The sequence below is a fragment of the Nanorana parkeri genome, unplaced genomic scaffold (genome assembly GCF_000935625.1).
Source record: "Nanorana parkeri isolate BGI_ZX_2015 unplaced genomic scaffold, ASM93562v1 scaffold355, whole genome shotgun sequence".
NCBI lineage: Eukaryota > Metazoa > Chordata > Amphibia > Anura > Dicroglossidae > Nanorana > Nanorana parkeri.
This window is the reverse complement of record NW_017306623.1, coordinates 1,310,122-1,324,349: the sequence shown is the minus strand read 5'-3', so window position 1 is coordinate 1,324,349 and position 14,228 is coordinate 1,310,122. Positions and strand designations below refer to the sequence as shown.

At 39.8% G+C, this 14,228-nt stretch overlaps 1 protein-coding gene across 1 annotated transcript in view; it reads right to left on the bottom strand.

The window, feature by feature from the left end:
- The window catches only part of MPP7 (membrane palmitoylated protein 7), a 316,603-nt gene that overhangs the window by 80,970 nt on the left and 221,405 nt on the right, over positions 1–14,228 (bottom strand). Inside the window, exon 13 of the mRNA XM_018558730.1 lies at positions 13,559–13,623. Within this exon, the coding sequence (XP_018414232.1) occupies positions 13,559–13,623 (65 nt within the window). The remainder of the gene's footprint in view (positions 1–13,558; positions 13,624–14,228) is intronic.

The window sequence follows — 14,228 nt, the reverse complement described above, 5'->3', positions numbered from 1 at the left end:
TTTTTTAGAAGTGGAGGATATTCCACAAAATGTTTTTATTAAAGTGCACCTGTAGTAGGAGATATGCTTCAGAGGAGGGGGGTAGGGATGGGACGCATTGCTTTCATTTATCACAATTAATTTATCACAATTTTGGGAGGGCAATACCAGGCACTACACTCAAGTGAATTAAAGCTTTCCTTTCATAAAAATTGAGCCATACCTATAACATGAGCTCCACATTTATACTATATCATTACTGTACACAGGATAGGCTTTGGTAGCGGTTGGTATCAAGCGAAAGGAAAACTGGATAGAAATATGGAAACTGCCATTGTTGAGGCAATCAAGGGGTCACCGTAAAGTACATCTATACCCAATCACTAAAACATCATATACACTTTAACATTATTGTCCTTTTAAAAGTTATTTTCAATCCCTTTAAATCTGCAAGCTTTCATTAAAATGATATCTTATGATCCTCCAGTGAAGGTCCTTGTTCAGGCACTTCCTGTGGGGTAACAAGTGTCTCCCAACTGCTCGCCTGCACTGTCACCCTGGCAAATGTACCCCTGGTGGAAACAATAAATGGCCCTGCTGACACATATTGTGCAGGCATGGTCACAAAACATTCTACATAAGCCAACCAGTGATTCACTTCACCCCGAGATCGTTATATTGTGTAAAGTGTTTTGTGAATCCAGCGGACCTTTACATTATATTTATAAGTTTATGAACTTCATGGACACTGGAATTTAATTAGATTGGTATACATGTGTGATTTAGGGGTGATAAGATTACCAATATTGATTATTATGTTTTTGTGATCTATTAAGAATAGATATTGGGATTTTACACATTATCTTTACACTATTAGAGCCGTCTTATTGAAATATATTTATTTTGCAATATTCGATAACTGGTTTACACGGGAGCTGGTGGAATAGAGGGATTTCCTTGTTTATAAGGGATTCATTTTCATTATACTAGTGCAGATAAAAAAAAAAAAATATATATATATATATAATTTTTTTCCCATTAAATGTTTTCACCTTTTTTTTCAACAATTGTTGCATTTCAGTGCTGCTGATCTCCTGCAGCCTCTTTAAACAGATTCCTGTCGACATTACCTCACCCTACCATTCGCTGCACATCATTGCTCTGGGCTGACTTTCTGATAGTGACAATTGTGGACCATGTTTCTGCAGTGTGTCAACATGGCCACTTGTTGGCAAGATCAACAGGTAGTTCTTTTTATGAAAAAGATTAAAAACAACTTTTCAAATGAAATTACCATGTTCAAGTTTATATCAGATTTTAGTGCCTGAGTATAGAGTGACTTTAATCACTGGAAGAGCCAAGGACAACTTCCTCTGCCGTCTTCCTTCCTGTTTAGTTGTAAATTACAGGTGTTGCTTTTGTCATTTGCAATGTTAAAACAATTCGGCTGTGAAAAATCCACTGCTTTATCCCAGCCTTTGTATATCTGTGCTGTGGGGACAATTTTAATTGTCATCTAATAAAATCAGATGAGTGCAATCTGAATCTGGTTTACCAATAGTAACCAAAAGCCACCAAACTCCTAAATTTCTTTATTAACGACAACTGAATTGCAAAAGGTAGGACATGAAGGTATTCTTCATTTACTAGGATAATTATGGTAAAATGTACTTTTTATTATTCTGTCCTGTAAACCGTCTTGGTACAGTGGCTGGCAGAACACACTGAGATTTAGTTCTGCTCCAGCCATAAATATTTATTCGTAGCGGCCACAAAATGCGGCTTTATGTATATAAGGGTAATGGAGTTCTCCAACATAGAAGAAAAACTGCAGGTGCTTCTCACTCCACTGCCTTGTGCAGCAAGGACCTGACTTGTCCAAAGACGGTGAAATCTGGTATTGTGAAAGACAAATACACTGACACTTCTTGAGTAATAATATGCTGCCTGTGGAATTCCATGTGAATTTGATCATCTTCTTCAAAACTGATGTGTGTAATATTTTTAGAAAAGTTTTTGAATATAGCGTGTACATATATATGAACATGCTAAGGGCTATATTTGCTTATGGCATAAGCAGGCTCTGCTTTCTGCACACGGAGGATGCTTTAGTGTCGCTTTCTCGCAATGCAAGTCTACCAGCCAGGTCTGACTGACTGAAACCAAGAAAATCTCCATGTGGTTAATAGGTTTTATCTCAGCATTCCTTCATTAGGGATGCTCATCACATTCCCTACATGCAAAGAGTTGATGGGGAAAAATGCTTTCAGGTCTTACACTGATAACTCTAACTGTACTCAGTGGCAGTATCATTTCCCTTAAAAAGTTTGATTTCCCTTAAATCAAATTCCCCTGGCCTCTGCAGCCTCAGGCACGGTGGAGAAATGCATCCTCAAAGTTCACATCCTCAAAGAAGAACTGAATTTGTTCAGATCATAGCACTCCCCTATTCCTGTGCAACTGCTCTACATTTACATTAGAGTTTAGAAGGCTGGCAGGTTGCCTAAACCCTGTTGGGGAGGAGAGGGAGCAGCTTAAAATGCATTCTGGTATTAACTTTGAGGATTAATTACTTCACAGTGCATGCTGCTATAGAGGTTATTGATAGCTTGTTTTAAAGCCTACTTACTGCTTGTGAAAGCCAGATCGAAGCTTCCTTTTTTGCCCATAGTTCTCCTCCGGGTCACGGAAGGATATATACTGTGTCCTCCAATGACTCAAAACTCAGTATATAGCATGCTAATGCCTGCTATATGCTAAGAGCGCCGCAGTCGGAACAGATCCTGATAATACTGTTGAGATCTACCCTGCTGGCTGATAGTGGACTCTGCCTATCTAGAGCCAACTGTGTCCGCCCCCTTCCCCGTCTGTTCCTTCAGTTAGCACTGGAGAAATGGAGAGGGAGGAATCCAAGCAGGGAGAGGATCATGAAGTCAGCGATTGGCAGTGTGTTTTCGCTGACTTCACGATCAATTGAGCCAACCTGTGACAGCTTCTTTGTCACAGGTGGGCTTGTATTATGGGGATGTGTGTTTTTCACTCACCCCATAATTCTCCTTTAATACTGTAATGCAGTCAGGCATACTGTAATGCAGTCAGACATATACAGTAATAAACAGTTTGTTTTCATTAGCATTTATGCTGGGCAAGGGGGCTTGTGGGACCACCGGGGGACCAGGGCCACAGAGTTCCGTGTTGGGTACTGGTCTGACTGTCTAATGTGCTGCTAGCACGTGGTATTTTAACCCATGCTGCAGCACAAAGTACATTTAAAAAAAATAAATTGTATAAATGAGTCTGACTGCAATTAGGCTTTGGGAATATGTAAATATATTAATGTCCATAGCCTGGCCGCAGTTCTACTGACAATACATGCGTAGATGTTTGGATTTTAATGCCCATAATTCTAGTCACTTAACATGAGCATCTACTGTCAGATATTTTTCTTGCAGGGTCTTAATCTTGCTTTGGAGGGGTTAGTCGGCTGGAGCATTTGTGCAGTTAATTTTTTATGTTTTGTGGAGAACTCCTTTAATTTACCTCGATCGTTCACCTATTTGTTTTTGGGCAGAAATGACCTTCTGGCTTTTCTGCTGCACCCTATACAGGAGGCTTAGGGCAAGGATCTCCTCCTGCTCTATGTCCCTCAGCTGCCTCATGGTGGACAGGAAGACAACTTGTACAAATGGCAGTGATTCAGATGCTACAAAAACAGCTTTAGAGTCAATAAGTTTGGGACCAAATAATTAAGCTGAACTTAGAAGTGTAATGTGGGGGTGGCACCAATGATGTCTCCTACAGCACTAACAAGGACTAAAGTTCTTTCAGCAGGAGAAATTACATCATCTTAACTAGAAATCTTCTACCGTAATTCAAACTCTACAACTCAAACTGGAAGCTGTAACAGAACAGACAAGTGTAGAAAGATGCTAAAAAGTGCTTTACTCTTTATGTATGATGACAGAGACGCTGAAACACCTCAAGAAATGGCTATGAATGAATTTCTTCATAATGCTGTAACTCAAACTGTATAAGACAAGGAGGACAATCCTCAGACAAGTTTTTATTACATTTAGTGATCCAGAGAAAAATAAATAAATCTGCTGTTTCAGACAAGATTACTTTAATCTGTGATATCTGCTGGTTTGCCATTGTTGACAGAAAAGAATAAAGCACTCTTGCTGAGCTTTTACTTTAAAGTGGACCTGTTGCCTGCCAGCACTGGAGGCTGCCATGTTATGGGCTAAACCAATATTCCCCACATAAACATTCATACAATCTCTACCTTTCTTGAACAGGTGTCTTTAAAGGGTTTGGGCCTTTAACAAAAATGGGTGCAGTTGATGATGTGACCTGCCAGAATTGGGGATTGTTAGAGAGTGCCATTACAATGGCTTGGTGGTTTATTAATATTATGGCTTTGTCTGCACTGATTATATATGATTGGATTTTTATCCAGCTTGTTTAGGTTTCCTTCCACAACCCAGACATAAACTAATAGGTTTTTGACTTGCAATGTGTGATAAGTTTAAATAAAATGGTTAGGCCAGCTTTATGCAGTTTAGCATGGTACCACAGGCTGCACATTTGCTGTGTCATTCATTCTGAGACAACAGACCCGTGTTGCAGCATAGCTCAATGTGCTACTGTGCATTAAATGAGAACTATGAAGTGAGTGCTTTTCACTCACCTCATAGTTTTAGCCGACCTGTGACAATGAGACTGTCACAGGTCGGCTCAGTAGATCGGGAGGTGAGCGAACACATACGGGGTTCGCTCACCTCTCGATCCTGTCACGGCTCTCTGCCGTGACAGGGGGATGGGCTAGATTCCCCTCTCCCCGCTCCGATCTGCCAGCGCTGACAGGCGGAACGGACGGGGGAGGGGGCGGATACAGCTGGCTCTGCCTCTAGATAGGCAGAGCCAGCTGTCACTCACGCAGCTGGGCGGATCCCGTCATCTACGTCAGGATCCGCTCCGGCTGCGGCGTCTTAGTATACTGAGCTTAGGGTAATGGGAGGACGCTAGTTTGTGTCTTCCCGTTACCCTAAGGAGAACTATGGGGAAAAACACTGACCCCATAGTTCTCCTTTAAGGTGTGCTGTGATGGGAAAAAAGGTTTAGTTTACCAAGGTTTTTGGTATGCTAGTTTTCAGTTAAACTATATGCAAATATCAATCTTTAATTTAAAATCTAGCTCAGCCCTGCCTCCTCTGTCTTCCTACGTTTTCCTTGTGGTACTCTGAAGTGATGGCACCCTCAGTAACAAATAGAGAGGTTTGGAAGGTGCAGAGCCACGCTTGATTTTACAAGAAAAGTTAAGATTTGCATTTAACTTCAGTTGCCCTGGATCTATGGAATGTTTTGAAATGCAGTTTTCATTAAAGGTAACCTCCACTAAATCATTTTTTTCATCAACTGATTTGCTTAAATTGCCCAGATTTGTCAGACGTTTACTTTAAGGCTTGCTCTAGTCCTATGCCCCTATTGTTTACCAGTTTTCATGGCAAACCAGTAAGGTTTAACAGATGATCACCATGCTTCCAATTATCTTCACAACCTAATCTATTTAAAGGTCACCCCTACTAGCAGGGGTAGCTTTTTGGTATATGGGTGAATCTGGTTTACCATGGGATCTAACTACAGTTTAGGAAACTAAAGAGCAGTGGCCTCTCTACCTATCTACCTTCTGTGTTGTTTACCATTCTTATAGTACTATCTGTGTTCTTTAAGACTGAATGTCAGCAGTGAACAAATGGTATGCAGTGATAAATGTTTTATTAATGTATATTCTAGTTTGGAACACAAGTCTCTAGCCCTCCAAGAATATGTCAGCAGTTGTACTTGGCAGATGTTTGACTGACTCTGCACCTGCCTAGGTGATTTTCCTACCAAGATCCAGGAACAATGGTTCAGCCCATAAAAAAAACTTTTCCAATGAGTGCAGGTAAAGGGCTAGTGTATGCAGGCTTCAGACACACCAGCAAGTCAAATGCAGACAAACAGCTTGCATTTGACATCAGTTTGAGATCAGGTTGAGATCTGTTTGAGATACATTCACACCAATGTGTACGAGGACTAACGACAATGTAACACAATGCATAGCAAACACAACAACAAACACAAATCCTCACTGCTTCAAAATACACAATTCAAAATTCAAACACACCCATCTAAACCACTTCACAAACTGATGTCAGGAGCAAAACACAAACGCTTGTATACGGTAGTCCTATGGGCCTAATGCTTTATGCATTAATTACTAATGCATAAAGCACATAAAATACACAACAGTATACAAGAAATAAAAACAAGAAGAAAAATCCCCGTGAGGATAAAACTAAAATGGAGATTTTATGGAAAAAGCATCATGGCATATACCAAAACAAAAAGACAAAACAAGGACAGTGCTGATCGTTGTAAAGGAAATATGGAAAGTCTATATCGTATTCTAAGTGTGTTCTGAGCTACATCAAGTTAGATTCTGAACACATGTTGCCTAAATAAAGTTATCTGGCAAAGCAAAGAAACGTTTGTACGTGTACCTTCAATTTCCTCTGAGAAGCAAAAAAGGGGGAGGAAAAAAAGGAAAGGAAATTATTAAATGTGCTGAAAATATAACTAGGGAAAAAAAATGTTAGATTTTGTTAGCAAAAACATTCACCTACCATACTCAACAGTTTCCTCATCTTAGAACAGCCAAAAAGAAAGAGACACATATTTTTAAATGCACTGAATGTTAACAGTTGCTGAGTGTGAACATGTTATTTTATAAGAAGGTAAGCAAAATCAATTCCTGTATATGAACCAAATCTCTGTAAATTTTACAGCAATCCCAAATATCGTGACAAGATTAAAAAGAACCCGTGGGAAGAACTGAGGCCGTAAATCAAAAGAATAATGGTGCCTTAAGACCTCAGGGGTAGTTGGATGTGCATGCATGATTTGGGCAGCCTCAGGCTCCTCCTACTGCAATAAACATGGCAGTTCCATAAACATGAACATTCCGTTTGGCCAAGTCTTTGCGCTTATGTCAATAGAGAGGGTGGTGGGATAGATGAAAGCTGACATAAACTGTTGGCATCACTTATCTAAGTGGGCAAACCAAAATTATTAGGACAGGTTTTCCATCCTGACCAGTCAAAAGTCCCTTCAAACAGGAGCTGGACCAGTAAGGGCCTCCAATATATGTGATGTCACTGTGGACAAAAACAGGATCCAGTTAATGACATTTCATGTCTATGGGTAGCTAAAGCAGAGACTTAAACTGTGCAAGCATACCATTAATTAGAGATAGTCAGGGCAGCACAGCCTGCACCTCCTCTACATCTGTGTGTTTGATAAAACTCCTGTCTCCAACCCACAATGCAATGCCTGGAACCTGAGTGACCTATCAGCAGGCACACGGGAGGTGCACCTATAGCTATAGAAATACCGAATTTCTCAGAAAGTTTTTTTTGGCGGAGTTTAGTGTGCATTCCTCTCTTGCATACAATGGTAATTATGACCAACTGGCTCCAGAGCTTGAAGGATCAGCACATCCAAAAGTAATACTGCATTAAAAGTTGACCATTTTTACCATTGGGGATTCTGTAGTAAATCCATAATTTCCACCGCTTTCCCGGCCCACATTGGAGTCTTACAGCTCCTGTTACAAAAAATTTAGTTCCCATTACTGGTATTTAATCCTTCACTATATAATGAGACCCAACATTGAGATTAGAGCTCCCTCATACCTACTGTGGCAGGTGCAAAGACAATAGAACTAAACACAGGGGCCATGCCACAATAGTTGATGTATATAATGTATAATCTGTTGTGGTTGCATAGGTTGTACCAATGGCTGTGGCCAAAAGCCTAAATTAACCATTAATATCGTTCCTTAACTGACTCGGCTTTTTCAGTGGCAATTTAGTGCAAGAATACAAACTATCCATCCATAAATAGTCAAAGCATATCCCAAACTAACTAAATATAAACAAGAAAAAGAAAGTTACACATCAAAGAGCCTTTCCTTTGTGTGCTCCTGCTCAGGAAAATACATCTTGGTGGTTAGTGGCAAAAACAGCTGCTTGCAGCACTTTATGTGAGCTTAAAGGCATTCTTCAAAGATGACATTTCACGTCCTGAAACTAGATCTTTTTACTTCGGTATTTAAACACAGTAACGTGAAAGGTTTCTGTCAGTATCAATGTAAACTCTATTATATGGACCACTGGAACAAATCTTGTGATATAACTGACCTCACACATTTTCAACTATATACTGGATAGTGTACCACCAAGTGTAAATCTCAAGGACATTCACTGAGGTGTTTAGTGGTGGTATAATGACATGAGGCTGCAAGCCTGGGTCTTTCGAACTCTGCCCACATTAAAGTGGAACTTCACACCAATTTTTATTTCTTTTTATGTTTTTACGGCTGCCTGTGTCCCCATTAGGTTCAATCTTGTTTTCACCCAACATTCTTTAATGAGCCATCAGTGTGACACCATTACTTCATCATGAAATTGCTTTGTTTTGGGTGTAAATTTGGTACTTCAACTCCTGCTTGAGAAGGGGTCTGTTTAGAGTTGAAATGTAGCCATTTTATGATGGAGTGATATTGTCATACTGGTGGTTCATGACAGCATGTTGGGTGGAAGACTGAATTTGATGTATTGTGAGACCATTAAGCTGACTATGTATGTGATGATGTTACTGTGCCCCTTGGTGTTGGGTGGGCTAAATCGTTGCACATGGCCTACTGTTGTGCTGTTGTGAGAAAGTTTGTGATTGTGTGAATACTGTTGCGAATAAAGTGTGCAGCTGTTCCCTTTTTTTGTGAAGTCGTGTCCTCATAAGTGACATGTCCCCTCCAGGGCATGAAGAAAAAAACAACAAATGTTCCATGTAGGGGGCACACAGTAATAAAAACCTGACAACGAAAAAAGTTCTTTGTGTGTGTCTTTTGGAGAGATTTTCCCCTTGCTTCTGGTCTGGAAGAACTCATATCATCAAGACAAGAAAATAAATAAAATCACCCCTACAGGGACATGAACAACAAAAAAATTAGACAGGAGGTTCTGACCTTTCCTCACTCTGTCCAAAACAAAAACAAACAAACAAAAAAATAATAATATATATATATGCAGCTGGAGTACTTCTGTAAGCTGGGCTCATGTGCTTAATCTTAACATGCTTCCTGGCAGCACCCCTGCAGGGGTGATGCTAAGCACAGAAAGCTAAAGGCATATGTATTCACTAGCATTAACCAAGGATCTGTATCACATACCTAATGCACTTCTGTTAGCCCCAACAACTCAGTCAGCTTTGAATTGATCCTGTAGCACATAGAAGAAATGCTCACAGGGCCATTATAATTCTAGATGGCTGGTCACAGAGGACAGTCCTATTCCATACTACCCATAGTGCCTATGCCCTATTCAAATACAAGGCTATCCAAGTCCAAAGCTGTCCTGGGTTATCAATCCTAATCAAGAGCTGTATGAGAATGAGTGATCTGAAACACCCAAAGCCTGCCGGGCTGTAGTGATGTTCTGCAATAACGGGTTAGACATTGAATAAAACAGGAACTTGCCTAGGTAACTTGTAAACAGAATTTTATTTGAAGAGAAACATCTAGGGCCTGGTTTCCAATGCTTGTACATGCCAACTACAGAGGGAATTTTCAGTATTTTTTACTGGAAATTTTGGAGTATTTTCAGTGCTTTCTTGAAGCCATTGAAGCACCTTTTACCTCTGGTCTGGGAAATGTAAAATCTTAAGAGGGTCTCTAGGTTTTTAAAGGTCTCTAGATTATGATGAGGCAATTATATACGTAACCCTTATCTCCATTCCTCTGATCCAGAGAACATCAGGTGTAAATCTGGAAGACTTCCCTTGGCTGTGCCCTTTACAGCCTACTAACTTCCAGTGAAATTCCTATAGGTGTGCGTTGGTGATGACTAATTCAAGAAGGCAGCAGAGCATGGTTTGAGGGATGAAATGTTAGCATGTAGTTCACTGGATCAGAAGAACAGAGGTACATGTTACCTCAACAGTGGGTCCGCACTGCATCTGAGGTCTGTATGGGAGCATGCTAGATAGCAGGGATGGTAAGGAGCATACACCTATACTTTACATGAGTGGTGAGGGTCACAGTGTCCTTTCAGCAAGAAGCATGCTAAAAACTTCATACAAGCTTTGCAAATGCTGGCTGTAGAAATGGATCTTCAGGCTAGTCTTTAGAAGCCAAGACTAAGTAAGCTGGCGAAGTGAGACTGGCTATTAATCTATTTTTTTTTCACTGAAAGAATTAATGTTTTCAACCAAGTTTTTGCTTCCTATTATTTTTGTATGACCTTTTGTTTTTAAGAACTGTATGCAGTACAATATGGCTGCTGCAGCCACCAGCTATACTACTTTAATGTTGTTCCCCTCTTTAACTAGATAGTCCTGTATCTAAGCCAGCAATAGTTTTAAACTACAAAATAAAATGTAAAAGTGCTTTTACTAATGTAAACAAGAGCTGTGCTATAAGCAAAAACATTTATGTGGTAAACGTTCCAGAAGGATACATTAATTGGAGAAAACCTACATAAACTACAGCTACGGCTGTATCGTTTTACTGTGTCCAGTAATTTAAGATGTGGTTGTATGGAAGGATGAACAAACAAGATATGTTTCTCATAAGTGACTTAATTTGCCTGCAGATGAAGGTGCTTGCAGTGCGGAAGGGCCTTACGCCAGCTTTTTGATGAGTCACCAGTGGTCATAGCTCCTGGCGCATGACTGCATTATGTGCTAGTGCAATCACCTTAATCCAATTTTTCTCTGTGGAAATGGAATTCTGAACATATCTCCAAGGGGCTGTTAATGCAAGCTTCAAACTAACTGCCACCACTAATTAAAATAGGCACAATGATTTTAGATTAAGGAGATTGCCATTGCAGTTTCAAGTATGCTGCCGGTTTAGTGAGGCAAACAAGAGGCCTAAGTGGGTGGCTACTTAGATCAGTTTACATAAGCTTCCTTTAAAGCAAAACCAGCTGTCCAGATAAAACGTATGAAATCAGTTCTATTTTATCCTTATTAGACCTTGAATATCTTGTAAAGAAGCAAAATGGTGTTCCTTCATCACTTGCAAAAGGTGTAAGTGCTGCAGCTCAGAAGCACACAAACTAAAGTCACAGATTATTCCGTGTATGAAGACTGTGAATCAGAGTCAATGTTAGTTTATCACTCAAAGGATGGTCAAATACTTCTTGTTCTGATGACAACTCTCAAATTCTGAATTTTTATGTCTTGGTGTCAATTGTCACCAGGTCAAATACAGGGTTGAATTCCCCCAGCGGGGACACAAACGGCACAGAAACTTGGGGTTCTAATCCTTTCATACTCTATTCAAAACTAAAATAATAAACAAAGTTTTGGCTATACAAATACTCTAATATAATAAAGGGACTATATACACCGATCAGCCAAACATTATGACTACCTGCCTAATATTGAGTAGGTCCCCTTTTTGCTGACAAAACAGCCCTGACCTGTTGAGACATGGACTCCACCAGACCTCTGAAGGTATGATGTGTTATCTGGCACCAAGGCTTTAGCGGCAGATCCTTTAAGTTGTGAGGCGGGGCATCCATGCATTGGACTTGCACATCCCACAGATGCTCCCTGTTTACCGGTTTTCTTTCCATGAACCACTTTTGGTAGGTCCTGACCACTGCAGACCGGGAAAATCCCACAAGAGCTGCAGTTTTGGACTTGCTCTGACCCAGGCATCTAGCCATCACAATTTGGACCTTGTCAAAGTTACACAAATCTTTACGCATGCCCATTTTTTTCTGCTTCCAACACAACTTCAGGGACACAATGTTCACTTGCTGCCTTATATATCCCACCCACTGTCAGTGTAACGACATAATTGATGTTATTCATTTCACCTTTCAGTTGTCATAATGTTATAGGTGATCGGTATGTATATCATCATATTTTACCCAATATTACCAGAAAATAAAATATATATTTTTTTAAAAGGTGACAAATAAGTGAAGGATAACTTGTAAAGCAAACTCAACAAACGCATGCTCACAAACTTACAAATATGTCAAATATCTCCATTTGTACAGGTGTGGACTTTTGTTAAGGGTCACACAGTTACCAAGGTTGTGCTATACTTCCTTCATATGTCCATAATATCAGAAAAGCAACCTGTGAGTTGGACCATTAATGCCTTAGGCTGGCAATAACATGCCTAGGGGCTATGAAATGCCAGCAGTATGGGCAATGTAGCCGTTCCTGCTCATAGTAGCCATGCTGCTTTAAGCGCAGACCTATTGTACAGTATATGTCCTATTTCTTGCTTGGTTAGGAAAGGAGATGTTGCGGCCTTTATGATTTGTAGGCTATTGTCTGAAGGAAATAACATTACCCGTGAATTCCTTGTGTATAATGTCTGCTACAAATGTTTTTAGTGATAACTAAAGCTGGCCATACATGATGCAAATTTCAGCCGGTTCTCTAGGAACAGACCAATATCCGCCCAGTGGTTGTCGGCACCCTTCTGGCCGTCATCCCTCAATGAGCTAATCAAAGGAGCCGGTTGGAAAATCTCTGAACGAAAAGAGTCGGCAGCCAATGTCAGAATACAAAGGAATCAGCAGGAGATTCCTTGGTCGATGCTGGTAAGCGCTGATGGAAGAATCTGTTCCATTATTTTCATTCAGCCTGTGAGTTGAATGAAAAAAAAATAGAACAGTGTATGGCCAGCTTTAAACTCAATGAAAGTCTGAAAGAAGAAACTGTCCCCATTGCTTATGACAACCAATAGGGACCTTCCTTTTTTCACAAATATCAACTTATCAAGGTTTCAGTCTTATTTCCGGATTCGGGAAATGCAGACAAATCTTATTTCAGAAACATTAAAACAAAGCTGTCAGAATAGAACCATGAAACAAGGGCTGTTTCCAGGGCTTTAATCCTTGTCATCCATTCACTACTTCATACGTTTCTTACCTGGAACAAGCACCTAAATAGCTGATGTCAGGACATATGATATACACGTTCTTATGTAGGGTGAGGGACATGCTAGGTAGTAAAGCAACCATGAGTATCACAGGCCTGGAACATGTACCTTTAAAAAACAAGTTAGCAAGGCAACTCTCAAATTACTTTCCTGAAGGCTTCCTTTTAGGGTTTATTCATTCTGTGGACAGTGGAAAGGAAAGGATTGGTTGCCCTGGCTTACTGTAATTTACATACTGCTGTTTGCTTTAGAAAATAAGCTTGTGAATGATAAAGTCACTGTATCCCTGTAGAAGCTAAAAACTATTTTGCAGACCCGCTAAGACACAAATGCATAACTGCACATAAAAAAAAAAATCTTAAAAATAATAAGCAAAAAATGACATTAACATGGAACAATACAATAAAAACATTTCCTTGCTCTCCGGAAATCACTTACAGAACCACAAAAGGTTGGATTCCTGTTTAATAAACAACATGAGCAAAATATAAAAAAAAAATGCTGCAGGGAATTTCAAAGCAATATAAAACGTGTGCGATACCTGCTCTGCTTTCTGATTACACTTACATGATTTTCTGTTGGAGATTTTCTGTGGTTGCGTCAGGACTACCGGCTTCCTTAGTGCAAATCTCCTGCAGTCGAAAGAGAAAGTACATCAAGAACTATGAAAATTCAACATCTCCATTACGGGATTAGGCATTTTTATGAAACACATCTCACTAAAGACTTCTGCTATTCCTTTATTTTTATTTTGTAAAGTCTCTTGAAAGATAAAAGAGAAAAAAATGCAAGCACTGCCTAATCTATCACGGCTTTGATAAAAAATAAAACCAGAAGGTTTTTTTTTTTGCAGTTACTTTCCTTTTGCAACTGGTCCAAAAAATGTTACAGTACTTATTCCTGTAGAGTGCATCAATGGGCCTGCAATACTGATGTGCTTTTTTCCATATGGTCTCATTCCAACCTGGATCAGAACAAGCGCTATCGTTTTCTGTCATTAGTCTTTTTTGGCCAGACAAGTGAGCAAGTCAGAAATATTTAAGAAAAGGGTTTTTAAGTTCATTTTGGGCCGGTCGTGACCCCTGACATTTGCGAACAGAGATTGGTAAGCTACCTACAATATGGTAACATTCAAAGCAGCTTTTAGACGTTAGAGAGAAAAGGTGGTAAGAAAACTGTGGTACGATAGAAGATTGACAAAAAGAAAGAGAGAGAGAAAAAGAAAGCAAGAGACAGC